General features: G+C 36.5%; 1 protein-coding gene across 2 annotated transcripts in view; it reads right to left on the reverse strand.

Moving 5' to 3' along the window:
- The window catches only part of Irsp53 (Insulin receptor substrate 53 kDa), a 132,586-nt gene that overhangs the window by 42,840 nt on the left and 65,944 nt on the right, over window positions 1-23,802 (reverse strand). For both annotated transcript variants that reach the window (XM_071792749.1, XM_071792750.1), the window contains exon 4: window positions 19,135-19,227. In XM_071792749.1, the coding sequence (XP_071648850.1) occupies window positions 19,135-19,227 (93 nt within the window). The remainder of the gene's footprint in view (window positions 1-19,134; window positions 19,228-23,802) is intronic.

Genomic DNA, 23,802 nt, shown 5'->3' on the forward strand with positions numbered 1-23,802 from the left:
ATTATAAGAGAATATGCAAAAAATTAAAAAAAATTGCCATCTTAATGCTGAATTGCATCTAGAGGATTCAGCGTGAGCCAAATTGCCACAGGATCTACATCGGTACCATAAATACCATAATTCGTTTGATTTCCCTGTATCAGCCTAAAAGTTGCAGGTATTTTCTTTATTATCATCGTTTCTTTTATGAGAGCCATTTGACTATCATTAGCCCAAACGGATATTATTTTTAAGATTGATTAAAAAACGGATGATCGTTTCAAGGCAAACAGTTGTTTACATATATTACTGCGAAGTCTACTTTAATGATAAAATGTAATAGCCCGAGAGCTGGCGTTAAAAAACTGCAAGAGTTTTGTAATGGCTGATTTTTTCACATAACGTTATATTGCGGGTGTACATGAGTCAGCACCCACTCGCAAGGTCAGGTACTGGGACACCTGGCGCCGGCGCGCTTTGAAATAGGTCAAATTATTAAGTGCGATAAAAGTGTTTTGTAATGGCTCAAATTTTGTGAGAAACTAATAAATAATATAAAAAACCGTTAGAAAGTGGTCAGACCGCACAGTTATGGGACGCAGCGAGTCAGCACCTCGCATAAGTGGTCGCAATAATTAGGTCAGTAAAATTGTGTCGAAATAGCTGAAAATTTAGAAACTATTAAATTATTGCGTATAATGAAGGAAGAAAACGGTCAGACTTCAGTTTAATGGGACTGACGCAGTCAGCAATCGTTTGAAGTGCGAAGATCAAGCGCGCGCGGCTGCTCCAAGCGTGTAGTGATTTGCTTATAATTAAATTCCATTTGTATTTAATAAAATGATTGAAAAATCTTCAACTAAATCATGATTGAAATTGTTATTTTTTACGTTATTTAATTAATTAATTAAAAATTTTATTATAATATAAATAAACTTAAGATCAAATTATAAATTACAAAACTACAAATGAAGATCGGCCTGACTGGCAATATATTGAAAATTATAACGACGTTTCGACCTCTATTTTGGGTCCTTATCAAGTTTATGCTGGAAAATATAAATTGCCGGTAATACATATAAAAAATAGAAAAAAAGGGGGAGGGGGACAATGCAACGTATTCTACTTACATGGATCAATGTGCGTCAAACAATATAAAATTAATCATCGTTACGTTTTAACAAGGCGGGTGGAACAGATATAAGCTTTGTGCGGCATGACCGTCACGTATAGCGCCCGACGAACGACTGATATACATTGCGTCGTCAAGAACAATCACAAACACGCATAGCGCCCGACGATAAGGACCCAAAATAGAGGTCGAAACGTCGTTATAATTTTCAATATATTGCCAGTCAGGCCGATCATTAAACACTGATTATATTTTATTACTGGCGAAAATTTATTTTATTCTACAAATGAAGAAACAAAAAATTAAAAAAAAAATTTTATAAAAAGTATAATTAAAGTATGACATAATACACTTTTTTCAAATAAACAATTAATAATCAATGTCGCTGTTATTTTCTTCATCTGATTGCTCATCACTCTCGAAATCAGCTTCTTCAGTGTCGTCTACCTGCTCAGACTCAGTATCTGTAAATGAATAATATTTTTTCAATTTTCTATGTTTATTTTACATAATTGGCCACCCTCGTGTTCCCCTATTCTCTATATCTCATAGAGTAGTTTCGCTACTAATATATTGGAGTGATTGCGATAGTCACTCCAAAAGAGAGGTTTGTCACTCTAATTTGAGTAAATGCGGGCACTCATTAAGTAGGAGTGAATTTTTCACTTAAATTTTCAGAGCGGCTATTCTATCGGAGTGATACGATCTTACTCCAAAGTTATAGTAAACCACGATTCACTAAAGATCGACTGATAAATGACTTTAACAGAGCGAAATTTTCCACTCAAAATCGTAGAGTGACATAATTCACTCCTATATGGACACTAATCTACTGCACTTGAAAAGAGTGCCCTTTCACTCAAATGGAATGTTATTTCATTCCAACTTATAGAGCGCAATTTTATATACTCTGTCTTAAAGTGGCGAATCACTCGAAGTGCACAAATTCAATTTTCACTTTTCGTTACACTTGCGTTTCATTTGTTTTGAGTGATATTTCACTCTTCGACTTTTAAAGAGTACATTATGTATATGTGTGTGTGGTACAAAGAAATTCGTATTTTTATAAGAATATAATATTTTTGAGAGTTTATTTGCAAAATTTCGAATTAAAATTAAAAAAAAATTGCTGAATTATAACTTTTAAGATTTAATAATTTTAAGAATAAAATATAAACATTTCCACGAGTACCTAAAACTTTATATTCCAAAATTTTTAAGTCCTGAAACTTTTTACGATTGATTGAGGCTTTTTAACATTTTAAATTAAAAAAAATACTTCTTTTAGATTTCCTAAAAATATATAGGAGAGACCGGGGCACCATGAGCCATGGGGTACCATGGGTCATTGACTATTTAGAGTTTAGAGTAATCCAGAATGTTTAGGTTGATTCAACTAGTATCATGTGACAGTTATTTCGTTGCCCATACTTCGTATCTAGGTGGCAGTCATCAAAGTCCGTAGTCTCGAAACGCACGTGACATAAATGATTTTCGTGATGCGTAAATAACTTTTCAACCGTTTAGAAATGTTTTACTATTGTTTTTGTAGTAAAATATACATGTACCAAAAATTAGGTGTAATTTTCTAGCATCTTTTGTCATTTTACTACACTACAGATAATCATATATCATTTATTTTTTTAATTACGTTTCACCGTTTTCTATATTAAGTGCATTCGGGGCACCATGGGACACCCAATAGTGCGGCACCATGGGTCACACACGCCACCAAGGTTGATAATATAGGTTGATGATAGGTTGATGATGTATGTTATTTTTGATTGAAGAAAACATGTCAGAAGTTAAGGTTCTGATATCTTTGTTTGTCCTGCCTAAACCTCAACAGTGTCATAAGAAAACGTATAAAATAAAATTTCTTTTCAACTTTTGTAACTTTTCGTTATTTCTTGAATAAATAAACCTAGTTTTTGTGTGTGATTCATAATGCTCCAGTGACAGACCCATGGTGCCCCGGGTAAGGGGCACTTTGGGTCATTTCTCAAAAAATGTGTTTTAATTTTTTTCTCAAAAACTAATCAATATTTGCCAAATACACTATATAAATTTTAAAATATACGTAGTGTTATACTTTAATTATAAAAAAATGGGACAAAAAATCTTATATTTAAAAGTACTTTTCAGAGTTTGAATTTTTGTGGCTCATGGTGCCCCAGTCTCCCCTATATAAAATTCAATGTATTTAAATTTTAAAGTTCTAATTGTAAGGGTTCGGAAACAAAGTTATAATAATTCTAAAAGTAAAGTTTCTCAATAATGTATTGAAAATTTTTCACGTTTCTGCATTTTTAAATTCTTACTTTTAAGATCTGAAAATTGATTCTGAAAAAGAAGTAAGGACCTTCAAGAATATTTGCAACTCCATGTTTCTAAGGTTCCCGTGATCTCTAGTCCCCCGGGAATGTCAAATCTTCAGGGTTCCAAAAGTTCTTAAAGCTCAGAAGCACCAAGTTTTCAAAATTCGTGTTTCCTAAAAATGGCATTTACATTTTCGTAAGTTGTTATGCGCTTGCATATAAAAGAGCGCACGATATGGCGTTCGCGCCGCCGAATTACGGAACAAAGGGGGTGTCGTGTCGGTCGCAACCATAGACCTAGGATAAGATAGACGGAGCGTAAACTGCTACTATGGACAAGGGGGGTAAGGATAGCGCGGGAGGGGAAATAGACCCAAGTCTCGGCAAAGTTCGGTTAGACTCGGGGACGTTCGGATCACGTTACGCGCGCGTGAATTGAAGTTGTCGCATATGACGATCGCAAACGTCAAATTCTGCAAATAAAAAATAAATATGCAAATTCTGCATAAGTATTTACCGTAATTACAAAAATGCGATGCGCGTCACATCTTCGACGCCTCGGGCGCGCTTTCCTCCGTGGAAATAAAGTCGCGATTTCGAGCCCGCATTCAAATTAAGTACTCGCAGGATATTCCCGTGGGCGTTCGCGAGGCATTTTCTAGTCGTTCGAGGAGCTCCCGGAGGTACCCGAGATTCTTCCGGAGGGCACGCTCGCGCGATGTCTCGACACCAACGGTGCCAGCAACAGCAACAGCAGCAGCAGCAAACTTTCTTTCCTTCGGTACCTTTCCAGATGGTCCAGAGCACCTCCCTCGTCGTTCAGCGCAACGTTAAGCCACTCGAATCCCTCGAACCTATTGCTCGAGGGGAAAAAAGGCACGCGGAAGATGGGCAAGGTGATTCCCTATATGGCGGTCAATCCCGCCGTAGGAGCAACGCTTGCGGAAAAATGTAAACAATCTCGGAAATCCCCGTCCGGCGATATATTCCCTCGCGGATTCTCACCGCGCGCCGCGCATCCTCCGCAACTCGACGACGCCGCGACCGACGAGCGACGAAATCTGTACACTAAATACCAATTAAGCACTTCATTTCCATGATACGCTTCTGTATTCTAGGGTTGCGTTCGGGGAGCGCGCTATTAACGCTATTGCATCGTTCTATCTTTATCGCTCATCAGATGTACAACAAGGATAGAATAACCAAATAGCGCTGATAGCGCGCTCCCCGAACAAAGCCTAGGTTATGGTATCCACCGTCCGGAGAAATGTGTCAATTTGACACTGTCAAATGTGTAATCGAACAAACAGCGCATGCCAGCGCATCCCCTCCACATGCTGCCAACGCACACCAAAGCGCGAAGGCACATCCGTGTGCTGTCGAGTCGGTCGAGCGTTCGAATGTTTCCGAGTCTAACCGAACTTTGCCGAAATTTGGGTCTATTTCCCCTCCCGCGCTATCACCTACCCCGCAGGCTTACGCTCCGTCTATCTTATCCTAGGTCTATGGTCGCAACCGGGGGTTGCCAAGTACGGCTCTCGCGAGTGCCGACTGCATCGCATAGATATAAAGCGACGGGGGTGGTGTTGCGGGAATCTTCGGGTGCATTTCCATTTCAAATGCGCTGATACGAGTCCGCTCGCATCTTCGCTCGGTTCTCTCGACGAGCTCATGAAACACGATGCAATCTCGCGTAATGAAACGCTTTTCCGCGCCGGATATCTGCACTTGCGTTTACAGAGAGTGCGAAAACACTTCCGATTTTGATTAGAACTCGAAATCGGGACTTGTATTCAGGGGGCAACAAACGGAAGAGTTAATCGCAAACTTAACTGCGCGTGATAAGCATCGAAAAGTCCCTTTTTTTAAATTGTACGACATTTGTAGGTAAACAAATAGAATTTTTATCTCGTGCAGGCTGATGTAATTCGAACATCTGTAAAAATCGATAATCTCTCCTGACATATATTCGCAAAGGAAAAATTAATTGCATTAATCACCGGATTTCTCGCCAAGAATAATGCTATATCTCTTCACTTACCATTAATTTTGAAACAGTCCGTGTTCCATTAAAAGCTATTATATGACTTATTAAAAGTTTTGCGCGAGTGTATTGGTGTTATGTAAGATGTTACAAGTTATTATAATTAAGTATAATATAACGAATCTTACTCATTATTTTCTTTCTCTTTTCACGCAAATAAAGAATGCAAACTGTTCAGACACTATGACCGTATCATATTATTGTACAAGTTGTGATAAAGAATTTGCTGCGTTACAAGTTTTGTAGAGATAAATCATCGCAGAACAGCTGTTATATAACTTGTTACAAGTCTTGCGCGAATATATTGTTATTGCATAACTTCTTACAAGTTATTAAGATCGTAACAAACCATTCATCATCTTCTTCTTTCTTTTGTAGAAGTAAAATACGAGAAGCGAATCACCTCGGCAATACACGAGGACTAACGCGGTGAGAAGCGCCATTGATCGATCAATTAATTCACGAGTTACAAATCTAAACGTAACGATATATTTATAATTTATTTAATTTCCAATGACATGATTTCAGGATGACAGGATTCACGAGGACAATTAGAATCAGTCATCGTTGTAACTTCTGCGAGATGCGTTGATCAGCGTTGTCTCAAACTCGTCTCATATTATACGATAAGACAATATGGCCGTGGCGTTTGTGACCAATTTATATTACCGATATTCACGGGACGATCCTTTTTAACGGTTTCTTATCGCGCGACGGCGTTAACAAAAGCACTCGTTAAAGTGATTAACGACGATGAGATTGCACAGGGGTGTGGGTGGAGCGGAGGGAAGGAGGTGGACGAGGAGACCGCGATACAACCGCGAACGCCATTACGGGGGCTTTATTAATTGCCATCGTCGTGTAATTTGCTTGGCTGTGCGTCGGAGGAGGATGGGCTCATGGAACTTGGTCGATCGCTTTCGCCTACTTAATTGCTGCTTTCATTAGGACCGTCATGTCACGTTCTTTCAACGAGGCTCGTTCGATGCTGCCGCGCGAGATTGCTGCCGCGCCGGTGATTTATGGATACGAAGCGACTATTTCAACCCTTCCGCCGCGCCGCAGAGCACGTACTTCAAAATTATACGAAGAAAGTTCTTTCTCTCTAGTACAACGTTTCCGTAATCTCATTTCATCCTTTTCATTTCCTTTTTTCGCGTATAAAAATCTTCTCTGCAATTTCCTGTTTCCTTGTAACTTTTTCCTCCGCTTTAAATTTGTACGAAAATACATTTTTTTTCATAACAATCATAGATATGTCGAGGGGCATTTCCTTCCATTTAGATTGTATATCCAGAGTTCATTTTTGCTCCTTTGCAATTCGCGAAAAGTAATTCTTTTTAATTATTATTTGCGTAGAAGAACAACAAAATGTTAATAACTCTGATGTATCGGGCTAAAGATAAAATATAGCAGACGAGAAAAATGCAAGCAGGAAACTCAACCGAAGACGCTCGGAGCGCTAACGATTCTATAGTTTCGAAGGACGGAATTTCGAAGCAAACTTGGAGCTTTGTAACTTCGTTGGGTGTAACTGTGAGCATGTCTGCGGCAAAGTGGTAACTTTCCACGAAATGACGTTACAGGGGAACTGGACGATTTGAAGGACGACCGACCGCAACGACGACGGCGAAGAATCCTGCGCGTCTGCGTACAGTACACGTTTATCGTTCTATAAAAACCCACGTGCCAACCGAATAGGCGACACGTGGTGGATCCTGAAGAGAAGCATTAGGAGAGTAGCGCGACGAAAGCAGAGAAAGAATGTAAGTATGGAACGGTACTTGTTTAAAGCGACGGCGAAATGGTGCGAAACGTGCTTGAATTTAAAAGTTATAGAAGATAGAGGAAAAGGAGAAAGGGATGAAAAGTCCCGAGAATTAGAAAATGCAAAAAAAAAAAAAGACAAATACTAGAGATGTGTGAACTATTCGAATACGAATTTTTATAATTCGAATCCGAACTGTTCGAAAATTTTGAATTTAGATGGATTGGATACGAATCATATACATTGTTAATTTTATAAAATTATATTTCCCGTTAATAAGCAAAAATACGATCATGTTAGTTAGGTACATTCAGTGAATACATTCAGTATTATAACCACTCACTGACAAGGAAACGTTGGAACTGTCCCTCACCGATTTTCATGGGCTTTGGATATGTTTGAGAACAACGAAAAATAACAGACACGTATTTTTTTTAGCTTCGAAGCATGTTTAGGGGTCGAAACAATTCTTCGAAGAAATTCCATATATTTGATTATACGTGAATTTCACTGAAACCGTGAGGTATATAAAAAAATATTTTAGACAAAAGGTTACGGTATTAAGTGATTCTGTAATCGTGTATTTAGATTTTTTAATGTCATATTTTTTAATATACTCCATTCATGAATGTTATTTTTAAAAATTCCGAAATTTTTATAACAATCAAAATTATAGAGAATTTTGAGGCTATGTAGCTAATAGACCAAGAACATTTCAAATCCCTGTAGAACTGCTTCCGAAGTCATTCGAAACAAACGTGATTTGTGGTAGAATAGCCATAACTTGTTCATGGTGCAAGAAAATACTTGCATTACACATTTTTATCACGATCATCTTTGCGATTAATATGTATTATAAATATCATATATCCTTTTTTGTTTTTTATTTCTGGGGATGCTGGAGCTGTCTGTTTTACCGGCATTTTTTGTCGGCACGTAGCGTCGTATTAATTTGACAGAATAAAAATCCTTCTCCAGAATTGCAGTACATACATTAATGATTCGGGGGAACTTCGATTTTATATAGAAAACGAGAAAAAATTACGGAAGTACAGATTTCCTTATCCTACTCTTATCCCAATATGGCGTCTCGAGTTGCGGCGAACTGTCAGCTCGTCACAAGATGTATTTCATATAAGAGATATACCATTGGTACGAACGCGAAAACAAGTTCCCCCGAATTGCACAACAAGAAAAACAATAAACCCTCCAAATCAAGATTTGGAAGCGTAATATAAAAGTATAATGTCGATGTGCATCGTGCGTATGTGTGCGTGCAATGTAGCGTGCTATCCTTGTCTATATCTTTGTCTATACAAGGACAGATATAGTTCGCCGGTCTTCTTTACCGACGCCGATCGAGTTCGGCTACGGCTCCAGCATCCCCTTAAGTAATATAAAAGTACGTGTTAACTTATTTTCTTATTTTATTAGTATCTTGAAAACGCTTGTACACTGAAATCTACTTATTTTTCAATTTCCGTCGAAAAGAAAAAGAGTTTCTTCTAAAGGTATTTTTTTCTTTAGACTGTATACGAGGTCCGACAATAAAATTCGCGAGCTCATCACGGTAAAAGTGCTACATATCTCATTGCTGAATATCATTGTGATCACCTCTAAAGTACTCCCCTTGAGAAGCTATACACCGATGCCAACGTCTAGTCCACCTTTTAATGTAGCACTTTTACCGCGATAAGTTCGCGATCGTTATTGTCGGACCTCCTTATGTATTTAAAACGAATAAATTAAAAGATTGTAATCACTAATGACGTATTGTTCCATTATATGTCAAATATTATTTCATAAATACAATATACATTATATGTATATCTATGTAACTATATAGGAATCTATATTTTGTAATCTTAAATACGCAGAATACGTTAATGAGAATACCAGGTACAAACGTGAGATAGATATGCAACGCGGCGGCGCGTACTCTTATGGTGCGGCGCACATGACGCGGCATCTCTAACTTTATATATTTAAAAAATGCGATTTTAGAAATTACTTTTATTATATATGGTTGGAATCGGCATAAAATTCTCTATAATTTGGTCCTTATAAAAATTTCAAAGAATTTAAAAAAAATAACATTCAAGATTGGGGATATATTAAAAAACTTGCACGTTGCTTCTTCCTCATTACAGATCGCTACCATTGCTCCTATTTTATTTCGCTCACAAAGCTCCTTTTATGAGAAAACTTATATTTTATTCGATGCATAATTATTAGTATTTATTAGTTTAACTTCCTCATAGAGGAAGCTTTATGAGCAAAATAAAATAGGAGCAATGGTAGCGATCTATAATGATGGAAGAACCAATGTGCAAGTTTCTAATTTGTACACTTTTTTTAATTTTAAATTTAATCTTTTTATGAATTGATATAAGGGTTAGCTTAATAGCACAAGTGGGGTTTTACAATCGACGCAAATCGATGTTGACTTTGGGACTTTGAGAGTTCAGGCTACATGGTCCATATATGGACTTCGCATATGGACCTTTAATCGCGTATAAAAGCTGGGTCTAATCAATCAAATTTTAAAGAATTATATACGAAATAGAGGTAGAAAAGACTGAAGAATATAATAGAATTATAAATAGCCCGATATCTCAAAATTGGCGGAAGTTAGAGCAACCACGAATATTTCTCAAAAAATTCAAAATTTTATAAAAGACAAACTCTTTTACCGATTATTGTCAAATTCAATATCAACCTTTTGATACTCTATATAAAATTACATGTATAACTTATACATGTAACTTTTTAAGCAGAAATCGGTAACTCCTTCACCGATTCTCGCCAAATTCAATATCTTCCTTAAAAATGATATTCTATCCATCAAATAACTTACACATTTTTTAAGCAGAAATCGGTAACCCTTTCACCGATCCTCGCATAATTCAAAACAATCTTCCTTTAATGATACTCTGTATAAAATTACATGTACATATACACTTTTTAAGCAGAAATCAGTAATCCTCTGTATACTCTGATACTCTGTATAAAATTACATGTACATATACACTTTTTAAGCAGAAATCAGTAATCCTTTCACCGATTCTCGCCAAATTTAGTAACAATCTTTCTTTAATGATCGATACTCTATCCATCAAATAACTTAGGGTAAACCGAGGCGAATCAGATCACAGGACGAATCAGATCAATATAAGTTTCAAGACAGTTTTTGTTAGTGTTTTGTTTCAAATAAGCTGTTTTGTCGAGCTAATTACTAATTACTAATTAGCACGATAAAACAGCTCGTTTGAAACAAAACACTAACAAAAACTGTCTTAAAACTTATATTGATCCGATTCGCCTCGGTCTACCTTATATTTTTTACATTTTTTAGGCAGAAATCGGTAACCCTTTCACCGATCCTTGCTAAATTCAAAACAACCTTTTTTTAATGATACTTTATATAAGATTACATGCATAACTTATACACTTTTTAGACAAAAATTGGTAACCCCTTCACCGATCCTTGCCAAATTCAACTCCAATCTACCTTTAATGATACTCTATCCTATAAAAAAAAATTAAGCTTGATATCTCAAAATTTGCGGAAATTAGAGTAATTATGTAGATTTTTTTACATAAAAATCGGTAATCCTTTTATTATTAGCAATTTTTCTAATTCTATTATATTCTTCAGTTTTTTCTACCCCTATTTCATATATAATTCTTTAAGATTTGGTTAATCAGTTCTTGAGTTATAGAAATTTCGGTAAATTTGGCACATACACACACACATACATACACATACATACAGACATTTTTTAAAATTGCCATTTTCCGACGATTTGAAACGTTCTGAACACATTGGGATCGAAAATTAAAAAACCAATTTTTTCTTTGGTCTTTTTTATCCCTATTTTGTATATAATTCTTTAAAATTTGATTGATTAGACCTAGCTTTATATGCGATCAAAGGTCCATATACGAGGTTTATGAAAACAAAGCTTTCTCTATGAGGAAGCAAAATAATATTTAAAAAATCTAAATACATAATTACAGAGATCACTTAATACCGTAACTTTTTTGTTTAAAACATTTTTTTTATATATCGCTATTCTAAAACATATCCAAAGCCCACCATAATCGGTGAGGGACAGTTCCAAACGTTTTCTTGTGAGCGGCATAGCAGTCAAAAAGTTTATTTCTAATTTTTGACATGCCCTGTGATCCTATCAAATTGTAAGTAAAAATTTGAATATGCGTAAAAAAATAGTAAGCTATAAAGTATTGATAATAAAATAAACTATATTATCTTATTTTAATTTCTATGTATGTAATTGGATAATGTTATTATATTAATATTACATTTTATTTTATTACATTAAATTATTTTATTTTTTACTGATATTACATTAAAGTACTTTATAAATTTGTCTATGATTTTTCGCTTAACTGTTTCACTTACTGCGACATTAAATAAAGCATATTTTATTACTTTTATATTAAATATTTAAATATGTTTTTGCTTTAAAAAGAATTTATATTATTTTTCCACATTAAAATATTCTCTTATTATTTATCTACGTGTTAAAATTTAATCTAATAATAATTATATTGTTAATTAAAAATTATATTTCAACGATTCGATTCAAAAGTATTTGATTCACTTCAATTCGAATGAAATTTTGTCGATTTGACATAAAAAATCCTTGATTCGCACATCCTTAACGAAGACTTTAGAAGAAAATGCGCACAAAAATTACGGCAAATTTTGAAAATAATGTAGAAAATATAGTGTATGACGATTTAAGGAAGTGTGAGGCGTAAACAAGTCGCGAAAAGTCGTAAATCTCGAACAGCCACGACACTTGACTCCCGTCAATTTCTCGTTCTGCGGTTTCACCCGCAGCTTCAACCTCCTCTTCAGTTCGGCGAGTGTGTTTTCGACAACAAACAGACTGGCTGGTTCGGCGGCGACGCATGCATCCGATCCAATATTCAAATGCAACAATGATTGAGCGTCACCGGCGGACCGAACGAATCCAGGTTTGCGCAGACGGTCGGAGGGGTGCGCATCTTTCGGTCCCTTATCACGCAACAGACAGACCCCGGGCTCGTGCGTCCCATTACATTGCGCGACCAGACGCAATTAAGCGGGAAATAGCGGTTATACCGACTCCCGCGACGGCGGAAGATCCTCTCTGAGAGGAGAAAGCAGGAGAAACGGAGGAAATTCTGTGCCAGCTGCAAGGAACGGTCCCCCGGTCTCTCTCCCCTCGTCAGCCGCGTTCTCTGCACGCTTCGTAGAGAGTGCGTAGACGCGCTCTGCTCCTGACGCGTGAAGCGCCCGCCGTCCCAATACCGTCCGTTTCCACTGCCTCCTGTCCGTCGCGCTCTGTCTCTATCTACTAGCTGATCGTTCCAACCCATTCCGGTCCCCTACCCTCCTCGCATATATCTTCCGACCGATATCTACTCAGATACGTCATTCGGAAAATTCGGGAAACAACGATTCGGTGTGTTTAACATGTAAAATTGCGTTAAACTGCAAATTGTAAATTGATTTCTGGAGATTACACGCGCATCGCGCGAATTATTAACGAGTTTACGAAAGCGTAATCCTGATTAAGATAGAATTTTTAGATGTGTCTGGAAAATCTGTGTCTAAAACAACAATTATATATAAAATATAACGTAACAGAGAGATATTTCACAAACATTGCTTGAAATAACTTTAAAGGTCAAATGATGAGACTTTGTATTAACTATCAACAAATGTATAATACGTAAGTGCAACTTTATGTTTCACGTCTTAATTAAATGATATTTTTTAAATAAACTTTGTTAATCTGGTTTTCAGTTTTTAATGAAACAGTTGCTATTTGTAATATCGCTTACAATTATCCGTCCATGCTCTTTTCTATCTTCTCCTCCTTATGCTTTGTCTGACCGACACACGGCATATCTACTGCCAGCTGCGGCTGACTATACACAGAGTCGCGCTACTCGATGGATATACCACGCTCGGAAAAATAAAACATGAAAGGTCGATCCCACGAGAATTTAACTAAAAAAGAAGGAACAGATTTTTTGTCTGCCCATTGCAAGCTAATTTTATGTTTTCAAGATCAGATATGTTACTAAAAAGATACTTTGCACCTTCAAATACACGAAAAACTTAAGTGGAAGTCCCATAAGTCATGTATACATAAGCGACAGATTTTCATAAAAACTGAAGTTTGCATTTGGGGCAAATAGTGACAGCCTGGGATAAATATAATGACAGCTTAAAGGACAAATAATGACATAATTACAACATACGTAGTTTTTTACCCCAAGCTATTCCTTATATATGCCTTACAGGACTTAAATTTTTCATATATTTGAAGATGAAAAACAAAAAATTTGATCTTGAAAACCTAAAATTAAGCCCCTTGCACAATAGGCGATAAGCGATAGCGATAGCGATAGCGACAGCGATAAAGTTGCCGACAAAGCTATACCTTTGTCGTCAACTTTGTCGCTGTCGTTATTGCTATCGCTATCGCTATCGCCTATTGTGCAAGGGGCTTTAGCTGCAGTGGGGAGAAAAAAATCCGTCGGCAAGTAATGGCAAGTAATGTATTATTTGACGATGTACTTAGCTTTCGATGATTCTTTTCGCTTTAATTTTGATTTATACTCTTTCTAAATTTTAATAAAAGACTTTAAATAGCAGAAGAAGGAAGTTTGGACAAAAGAATTATACACGTTTATAATTGTAATTATTCCAAAAAATACAAAAAAAAAGGTGAGATCAACAAGCAAAACAAATCTTTGGTTGCTCAGTTTTGTGTAAATTGACATGGTACCTACACATAACGTAATTTTTAAAATAAACTAGTTTTTTTTTTTTTTACTAAAAATCACAATTATTCTTTAACTTGCCTTGTGACAATTTCGCATTATCTAAGATAAATATTAGAAAAATTAAAAACATTAAGAAAGCTTTTTGGCTCTTTGTCAAGTTGTTTGTTATCTTTATAATATTCACAGAATGTATGTGGTCAGCTACAGATGGTTGCACAAAGTGCTTATTATAATTAATTTTCTTTAGAAGTTTAGATAGATATGTGGATTTTTTGTTTGTTTCTTTTTTATAATTTCTAACTACTGTAATAATAATCTACACAATTTAAAATAAAATTGCAAGACACAGCCGTAACTTATAGGAAAATATAATAATTTAACTTATAATGTAATAATTTTAAAACAGAAATTTAATTACCTATTTCAAACATTATAAACAAAGCACTTCATCTGTTACTGTGCATCTCACTTCACGTTCACTTAACATCGTATGTTTAGTAGGAAATACAACTACAAGAAAGAGAGAGAGGTTGTCATTATTTTCCCTGCAAAAATGATTACTGCTAGCTCCAGAAGCTACTTTTTTTTTAAAACGTTACTGAGAGAAACTGAGTCGATATACAAGTATAAGAATTAGATCAAAATAAAGCAAAAATGCATCGTACGATGCTAAATACGCTAAATTTCATTTAAGTGTTTAGAAATCAAGAAAATATAGCTTGAAACATCAGAAACAAATCCAGGTTTTGCCTCGTAAAACGGAGTCAAAATTTTATGCTTCTTTGATAGCTATATTTAGCTTAGCTGTTTCACCGCCTTCTCAGAAGATGGTTAGGTGCAGAACATTGTTTATGTTGATGGTCGTGATGGTACGAACGCGAAAAAGAGGAGAAATTAAAATTGGCACTATTTGTCCCCCGTCACGTCACTATATGCCCCTTTCTTCCTTATACCATTATAACAAACAAATAAAAATCATCTTTCAAAAAGTTACAAGTAATAAATACAACTCAAAATCCGAAATCAAATCTTTGTTTCTGAACTGTTATCGTATAAATACTATAAAGTACAGTCGTTAAAATTTAATTATGTCTGAAAATTTTACACCCTCATCGCTGTTCTCCTTGTTGTGGCTAGTAAAAAGCAAACTTACTAATAAAAAGGAAAAATCAACCGAATTTCCACGATCGTCCCAGTGTCGGAAAGGCGAGAGAGAGAACGAGAGAGAGGAGAAAGGGGCCGGCGGAGCAAGGAAAATCTAGGGTGACGATATTGGCAATTTCGCTGTCGCATTTTCATTTCGCCTCGCACTAACATCGTGAGCTACGAATTTTCGTGGCTCCCCTTCGCGGCTGAACGGAAGGGCGGTTTAGAAAAGGGGACGGAAGGGAGAAGACGCGAAGGGGAGGGGATAGTGAAAACAGATTTCCCCGAGTGTCGTTCGTGCTTCCTGCACGAATTTCCATAGACGTAATCGCGTGAAGATCGAGACTGATGCGTTTCCACGGCGACTCCTTCTTGCTATCTTTCGCGAATACAGAAATTTCGCGCGAATAAAGATTTTGAGAGTTTGACGTTACGTATTTGAAAATATATGCGTGAAGTTCTCGCGCAAACATTTTTTATTAAACTTCTTACTTCAGGTTTCAAGTGTAAAAACCCGCTATTCGGGAAACATTGTAATATACATAGGTAAGTGTATAAACATTAAAGTGGGATTTTTAATGTTTTAAGTTTTTTTAATTATTTTTATATTTCTTATCATTATCAATCTTCCTTAAATGTAGTTTAGTTCAAATTTAGTGCGACAAAATTTCTATTTGATGAAATTTAATTCTATTTGTTAATAATTGCCAAATTATATCAAAAGATTTATTTTATCTAAATAGAGATATCATAAATTTTTCTTAAAAAAACACGAGATACGTGTGTTATGAAATGTGCATTGTATAATTCTAGAAACGTAAGAAAATATTTAACGATGTTTGTACAACTCGTTATTTGCAAAGCACTCCTTACTGCCGCTTTTGGAGAGGAGCGAAGACTTCCGGCGCGGAATTAAAGTTGCAGCGAGTACGGCTCTCAACAACCGGCGCGCGAAAAGCGGATGATAAGTGTGAAGAGTAGCCGGATATATCTGCACACATGGAATTAGAGCCAGAGTTATATGCTCCCAGTCAGTGGCAAATCGATCGAAATATCTCTGTTTCGTTAATAATCTTTCGCGCACTCTGAATCATAAAGTATTAGTCGTGTCTTTTTAGTCAATTTTAAAATAAAGAAACGAAAAATAGGTATTGAATAGTTATTAATACGTTCATGTTCACGTTGAAGATCAGGATCATTATATAAATACAATCGAAAAATCTTGAGAAGTATACCGAATCACTTCCTATCCCAAATAAATATATTTAGGTTGGATACAAAGGATGCTCAGAGAATTTCGCGGATTTAACGAACCGCGCAAAATCGCGCATTATATTTAATCGGTGTGTGTTTAAAAAAAAAATGCGATGCCGATACATATATAATTTGGATCTCGATAATTTTATGCAATATGCGTGCGCTACCCCCTTCGCCGTTCTCTCATATGTAGCGAGCGCGCGGCGGGCAGGGTTTCGGGGCGGATTTCAGCGGCCGTCTGTCCTCCGCTCCCCTTCCCCCTTGTTTCACGGCGATGCGAGCGCGCGTTAATTCCCATTCGTTGCGCGTTTACATTATTATTAAAGCGCGTTTACACGGTCGGCTGCGTCGACGCCGCCACCGTAGAATTTTAATCCGCGATTCTGCGCCGCGACGCCGAAAAACGCGACTATTAATCTTACAGCGATCGCTTCGGCGTATTTAATTCTCCACCATGCTTCATATCGGTTTATTACGTGAATAACGTAAGTTTATTGTGTTTTATCCCGGATCAATATATTTTAAATATGACTCGCGTATCAAAAAATGATGTTGTATTGCTTCAGCAAATATTCGAAACAAAATTTTTTAATTATGCATGGTGCGCGATTACATTCATGAAACATATGCTTATTATAAGTTTATTCACAATCATTATAAAGTTTAATCACACATTCTTAATTTTCCGAAGATGGTCGAAGACATTTAAAGTTAATTAGAATTAGACGTTCACGAGATTTTTATTTTTGCTGTGGCGAATTGTCACGTCTGCGGATACTCATGAGCAAATCGAATGACCATTACATGAAAATTACATTGATTATGTGTGTGTTGTATAAATTAATTATTGAAAGTTATACGAAATTTCACGTTAATTATTAACGGATTTATGTAAATGTGATTTTGTGCACAATGCTTATTTGAAATAATTATTGATAACTCAATGATATTTATATCTATATTTTTATCTCACGTTATGCGTCACATTATTTAAAGTAAATTGTTTATTTAAGTTATAATAACAACAGCAAATTAATATATATTTTTCAAATATTTTGTGCTTTCAATTATTGTTAACAGTTCCTGAAATTATCTGTAACAAAATAGGGCAATTATTCTTATACGACGTGAATAAATGATCGAAGATGATGCGAGAAATAATATAATTAATACAGCGGACGAAACACTCGAGCAATTACATAACAAATTGCTGCAGACTGCGCGAATGCGATAAACAACATCTCTACGTCGCGAGATGTTATTTGTAAAATAAAATAGCTAATTCAGAACGCGCTAATTAATTATGCTCGAAACAACGGGGGTTGTTTAGTTATAGTGCGCAAAATCGCAAATAACTCGATTGATGAATTTATTAATTCGATAAATTGAATATCCCGTTTCCGAGTCTCTCTCTCTCTCTCTCTCTCTCTCTCTTTCTCTCTTTCTCTCTCTCTCTTTCTTGTCGAAATGTTCTCGTCGAAAATTATCTTTGCCGGAACGGTCGTTACATATTCGCTGGTAATTGTTATCGCAAAGGATAACTGCAACACTAGTCCGTTCCCTATGCCAGTCAAGAACCGATTTGATGCGTACAACACGCATTCCAAATCAATAAAAAAAAAATATGTTCCAGCATAATTATTACTTTCGCATATTCAATTTTTACGCAAATATTTAATATAACAATACGTGCACTTTTTAGAAAAGATCATGATGCGCAGTAAATAGTGATCAAAATCGAAAGATCCAAGAATCAATCCGACGAAACGGTGGAATCCTGGTGAAGAATCCCCCCTGACTGATCGGATTCCGCTCTTCTCCCCGAACAAATAAAAAGTTTGCTCGGTCGTTGGCACTTGGGAAGCTTCCCTAAGTCTGCACCTTAGTCTGCTTTAAGAGGCTCGTAAGCTCCGCACGCAGGTCGCCGACCTGAGCTTAATACGTACACTTATCACGCTGCAATGATCTTGTTAGCAACTTTCGTTCATCGGCGTCTGGAGGCGGAAAGGTGTGGAGAAGGGAGGGGGAAGGCTTTCGAGCTTAGAGACGCTATATTGGCTTTGGAAGCCTCAGAAAAGCTAGCTCACCTCGTTCCAGAGCAATGCAAACTTCGGCTCTTGAGAATGAGAACTGCTTTATTTGTGTCTTGTTTCGATGAAATGAATCGAACACAAACTCGAGCTAAGGCTCGATTCTTGAATTTATTCGTAAGAAAAACGTATGCGCAAATTCTGTTCTTACAGAAACATTGCAAGTTGATTGGTTAAAAGCCATGTGATAGCCAATCGACTTGCAATTTTTCTGTAAAAGTAGAATTTCTGCATACGTTTGTCTTGCGAATAAATTCAAGAATCAATGGCTCGATCAATTGTTCAGCGGAAATAATTTAAAAAATATACTATATACTAATATTTAAAAGAAAAGCGTATTCTTAAGAAAATATTCGGATGTCTTTGAAAAGATAAAAGAAATGAATTTTCTTATCTATTTCCTTAATTATTAAAAATTACGAGGCCTTTTCAGCCTCGTGATAAAACGCGAAGTTTTTCAGACGCTGACACATTATTATTTCACCTTCATTGCCTCCTCATCCATTTTTTCGATTTAGTCGAATGAATCGAAATGAGTTTTGTCTCGTGTTCACCGAATGAAATTGGTTAATTTAAAGTTTCTCACTTACCCACATCCTTCGAACCGCCCCATGTTCCCAGCTGGGCTTGACGGGCTAACCGGGACAAAGCGTCGACATAAACTCGCGACGCCGCCGCAGCTCCTGAAAAGGTAGCGACTATTAATTATGATCTTATTTCCGATTAAAATACATAGATTTATCTATTAATTTATATTGTCTATTTATAAATTCATCAATACACAATCAATTTTTCATTAATGTAAGAACGTTAAAGTGAACGCAAAGTTAAATAATGGAACAGTAAAGGTAATTATATAACAGAAAGAGGGCAACTTCATGTATGACCTCGACCTTGACATATGTTGTCTAGGACATGATCCTGAGTAACTTTTCCTTATAACTTAATTGTGTTGGCCATTACTTATTTAAAAGTTATAAACAAAAAAGTTTGAGACAAGTTTGTGTCAGTGCTAAAGGAAGTAATTTGCTGATATGTGTGCATAGACAATACACATGTAGGCGGGGGAGGGGCTACCGCCACTATTCGTCACTCTAAGAAAGAGAAAAATTACGTTCTAAAAGATAGAGTGAAATTGCACTCCATTTGAGTGAGGGAGGGCACTCTTTTCGAGTGCAGTACATCAATGTCCATAGGAGTGAATTATGTCACTCTACAATTTTGAGTGAAAAGTTTCACTCTGTTACAGTCACTTATCAGTCGATCTTTAGTGAACCATGATTCCTCGCATGATTCACTATAGCTTTAGAGTGAGATCCTATCACTCCTAAAGGTAGAACAGCCGCTCTAAAAATTTGAGTGAAAAACTCTTACCTTATATGAGTGCCCGTAAATTAGAGTGACAATGCTCTCTTTTGGAGTGACTATCGCAATCACTCTAATATATTAGTGCCGAAACTACTCTATGAAATTTAGGGTAAAAGTTTACAATAACTTACACAGCTCGGATTACTTTGACCTTGACATATGTTGTCAAGGACATAATACTGAGTAACTTTTCCTTATAACTTATTCGGCGGTCGCTTTTTATTAAAAAGTTATTAACAAAAAAAAGTTTGGCGACCTTACCGATTTCAATGACCTTGATATATGTTGTCAAGGTCATGACCCCGAGTGACCTTCAGAAGGTTTTAGCCGTTGCTCGTTATTCGTTAAAAAGTTATTAACAAAAAAAGTTTGGAAAATACGTAGGTTAGATGACGCGCTTTACAAGTATTTAACTGTTTAAAGCGCGTCACTAATCTACATAGGTTAGATGACGCGCTTTAACAGTATTTAATTGTTTAAAGCGCGTCAACTAACCCATGCGTAAACTATTTCAGGGCTACCGCACCTCCCCCGAAAGCAGGAAGGGGTGTGCGTGAACCTCGGTTCGCGTGAAAAGTATATGCGTGAACTATTTCGGGGCTACCGCACCTCCCCCGAAAGCGGGGGGGGGGTGTGGTTGAACCTCGGTTCGCGTGAAAAGTGTATGCGTGAACTATTTCGGAGCTATCGCTCCTCCCCCGAAAGCAGGGGGGGGTGTGGGTGAACCTCGGTTCGCGTGAAAAGCGTATGCGTGAACTATTTCGACATATATATTAGTCATTTATGCCTTCCAATACTCAAAATAGCTGCTATATTTTTCAAACTTTTTTTGTTTGTAACTTTTTAATAAGCAGCGACCGCCGACTAAGTTATAAGGAAAAGTTACTCAGTATTATGTCCTTGACAACATATGTCAAGGTCAAAGTAATCCGAGCTGTGTAAGTTATTGTAAACTTTTACCAAATTTAGAGAATAGTGAGCAATAAATTTGGGACCAGGATAAGAACATTCAATTCGAGGATTATTTTAATAACAAACTGGTACAACAACTAATTTGTTTAATATACTTTACTCTTTGGTCATTTTTAATAAATTAAAAATGTTTCGTGAGCAATAAATTCCAAAATAAAGTATTTTACGAATATTTGACTGAAGAAACAATTCAATGTTAAACTTATATGTCATATGTTAGATTTGTATATTGATATGTTATACTTATATGTTAGATTAATTTTTTACTTTTGATCATTTTGCTCTTATGCGGTTACGGTAATCGGGTACATTTAATTATATTATATAATCATTTAATATTTTCGATATCTCTTTGCAGTATTTTAAAACATAAAATTAGCAAAAAGTTCTGGTAAAATATCGGCTTTTTGTTTACGATATTCTATATACATGTTTCTCAGGAATGGGGGTACTAATATGGTCCTCACTTTTAATAAATTTCCTGTGAATGGATATAGGAGCACTAAATTCGGGAACTGAAGTAATAAATTAGCACTTAATTGTGCCGTATACCCGAACTTTTCTTTAATGATGGGGATGCTAGGTTCACAGAGGTTAACATTAGAAAGTTGTTACCTCAACTGTAGATAGGAATTTTAAGTATTTTGTAATACCAGCAAGGCGGATTCAACGCGAGCAAACTGGTGTTTGCAAAGAACACGAGTAAAGAAAAACTAAAAAACATGCACACGCGTTTCTTTCTCTGTATTCGATACAAGAGATGGGCTGTATTCGATGGGCAAGATTCACTCTCCGAAGCGATCGCGCCAATATAATAAAAAGACCAAATGAGCCACTCGCGGTTATTAATGAAAAACGATTCCTCTTCAGGCCGGCCCTCGTTAGAGGTTATGGAGCAGAAAAATTGGGACAATCCGGGAAAGAAGTGGCAGGAAAGGCGAGCGGTGGCAGAGTGAAGCCGGGAGCGGAGAGTGGTATATATAATATCGGTGGAAATTGTGTGTTTCACCCCCGCGGGCAAATCCCTCATAAATAGCGGGCTTGTACGCTACCTAACAAACTTAAAGGACGAAAAAAAGGCGGAAAAAGAGGGGGGTGAATGACAAAGGAGAGGAAGGGACTGGTCGGACAAGGAACGTGCTGTATCTCTGGAGAAACAAACTTGCAGGGAGGCCGTAGAGTCGTTTTATGGGCCGTGTCTTCCTGCTGCGATCATCCCTCTTTGTTCCCAGCCCCTCCTCACCCTCTCAAGAAATCGAGCCGTGCTCGAAATGCGTTTGTTGTTTCATTAAAGCCTGGCAAGAATTCTACTGATTCCCGGAGCGCGAACGGCTACGACGTGTCTGTAAGAGTCTCGAAATTAATCTAAACACATCTGTAGAAGTACATTTAAATTCTTAAAATATAATTTTTAACATATTAAGATTTAAATTCTTCCTAAAAATATTATAAACACAGTTTTATTCCGATACATTTTACTTGCGTATATTTTTAGGACTTTTATGTTTATGACAGTCCTAAAAAATTCAGAATACACATCTAACGAAACAAATCTGATGCAAAAAATGAATAATATCGTGATTTTATTTGCGTTTCGGAGAGAACGCCTGTTGTCCTCAATTAAAATTCTTAAAACAGAAAATTCTACGTTCTTTCGCGTGGCTAAATGTTAAGTTTCCTCTAAGGTAGATCGCAAGTACAAGGGACGGCAGGGGGCAGAGAGGAGGATGCAGAGGAGGATGCAGAGGAGGGTGCAGAGGAGGGTGCAGAGTTGCAGAGAGTGAATTTATGCTTCATTCGTACACGTTAGGTATACACGAGGAAGAAACAAGTGGAGCGTAAATTATGGCACTCTTGAAGCTCGTTCCCCCTTCTCTCCCTTGTCGCCCCCCTCCTCCTTCTACCCGTCTACCGACCTCAAGTACAACGGTCGTTTCTAGAGGGCGGCTTTTATTTATTGTTTCATGCTACTGCAACACGCCATTCTTTGGTGCGAGCAATTTTATTTAAAAATTATATCATGCATAATACTCCCTTTTTTCTGTTCCGCGGTTTTTTAAACTGAGATCATTTAGTGTATTTTCTTCATCCCCACGATAATTGAGGTTTCCGTAAAAGTCTGCGTGCGTACGTTAAAAAACGTTAAATTCAAGAGCATATTACGTCATTAATTTAAAATTAAAATTTCCTTGGAAATTGTTTCAAAATTTCTGAGTCACGAATAATTGAAATAAAAAAAATCGCGATTTAAACTTCAGGAATAAACATAAAAACAAACACCATCTTCCTTGTTATTCATAATTATATATGTTGTATTTATCACCCACGCACACGTTATCATGTTATATTTATCACAATTACAATTGTAATAAAATATCCAAATAGAATAATAATAACAGAATGTGTCCGGTTCACAGTTTCGTCTGGCAATAATTTCGCCGCGAGGACTGTACTTCATATCCAAGTTCTACGATACAGAATTTTGCGACGACATCGAAACTCGCACGTCGACAGCTGTCGCCACCATTTTTCGCGTATGTTTCGTTGCAGCCTCCAGCGAGACATACGTGAACCAAAAAATAGAGCAAAAAAGAAAAATACGATTTCCCTTGTAGCCGTTTCGTCTTTTCTATTTTTTTTTGTTTTTATTGCGGGACAAAGTCTGCGAGGAAATTTCACGGCACGGGGATTTAACTGTAGTTTCCCACATTGTCAACTTCAATCATCGTTAATTATTTTTATTACCCATTTTCCTTTGATGTTCCGCGAATAAACTTCTTAAGTAGATTGGAAACACATTTTTCGTGAAATTTCCACGAAATTTTTAATTTGTTAATTATTAAAATTCTTAATTTGTAGAAAATCAGTTCTGTCTTCGTCAATTCTCTCGTTTACATTATTTAAATATATCTACTATT

Source organism: Temnothorax longispinosus, chromosome 11 (genome assembly GCF_030848805.1).
Source record: "Temnothorax longispinosus isolate EJ_2023e chromosome 11, Tlon_JGU_v1, whole genome shotgun sequence".
Classification (NCBI taxonomy): domain Eukaryota; kingdom Metazoa; phylum Arthropoda; class Insecta; order Hymenoptera; family Formicidae; genus Temnothorax; species Temnothorax longispinosus.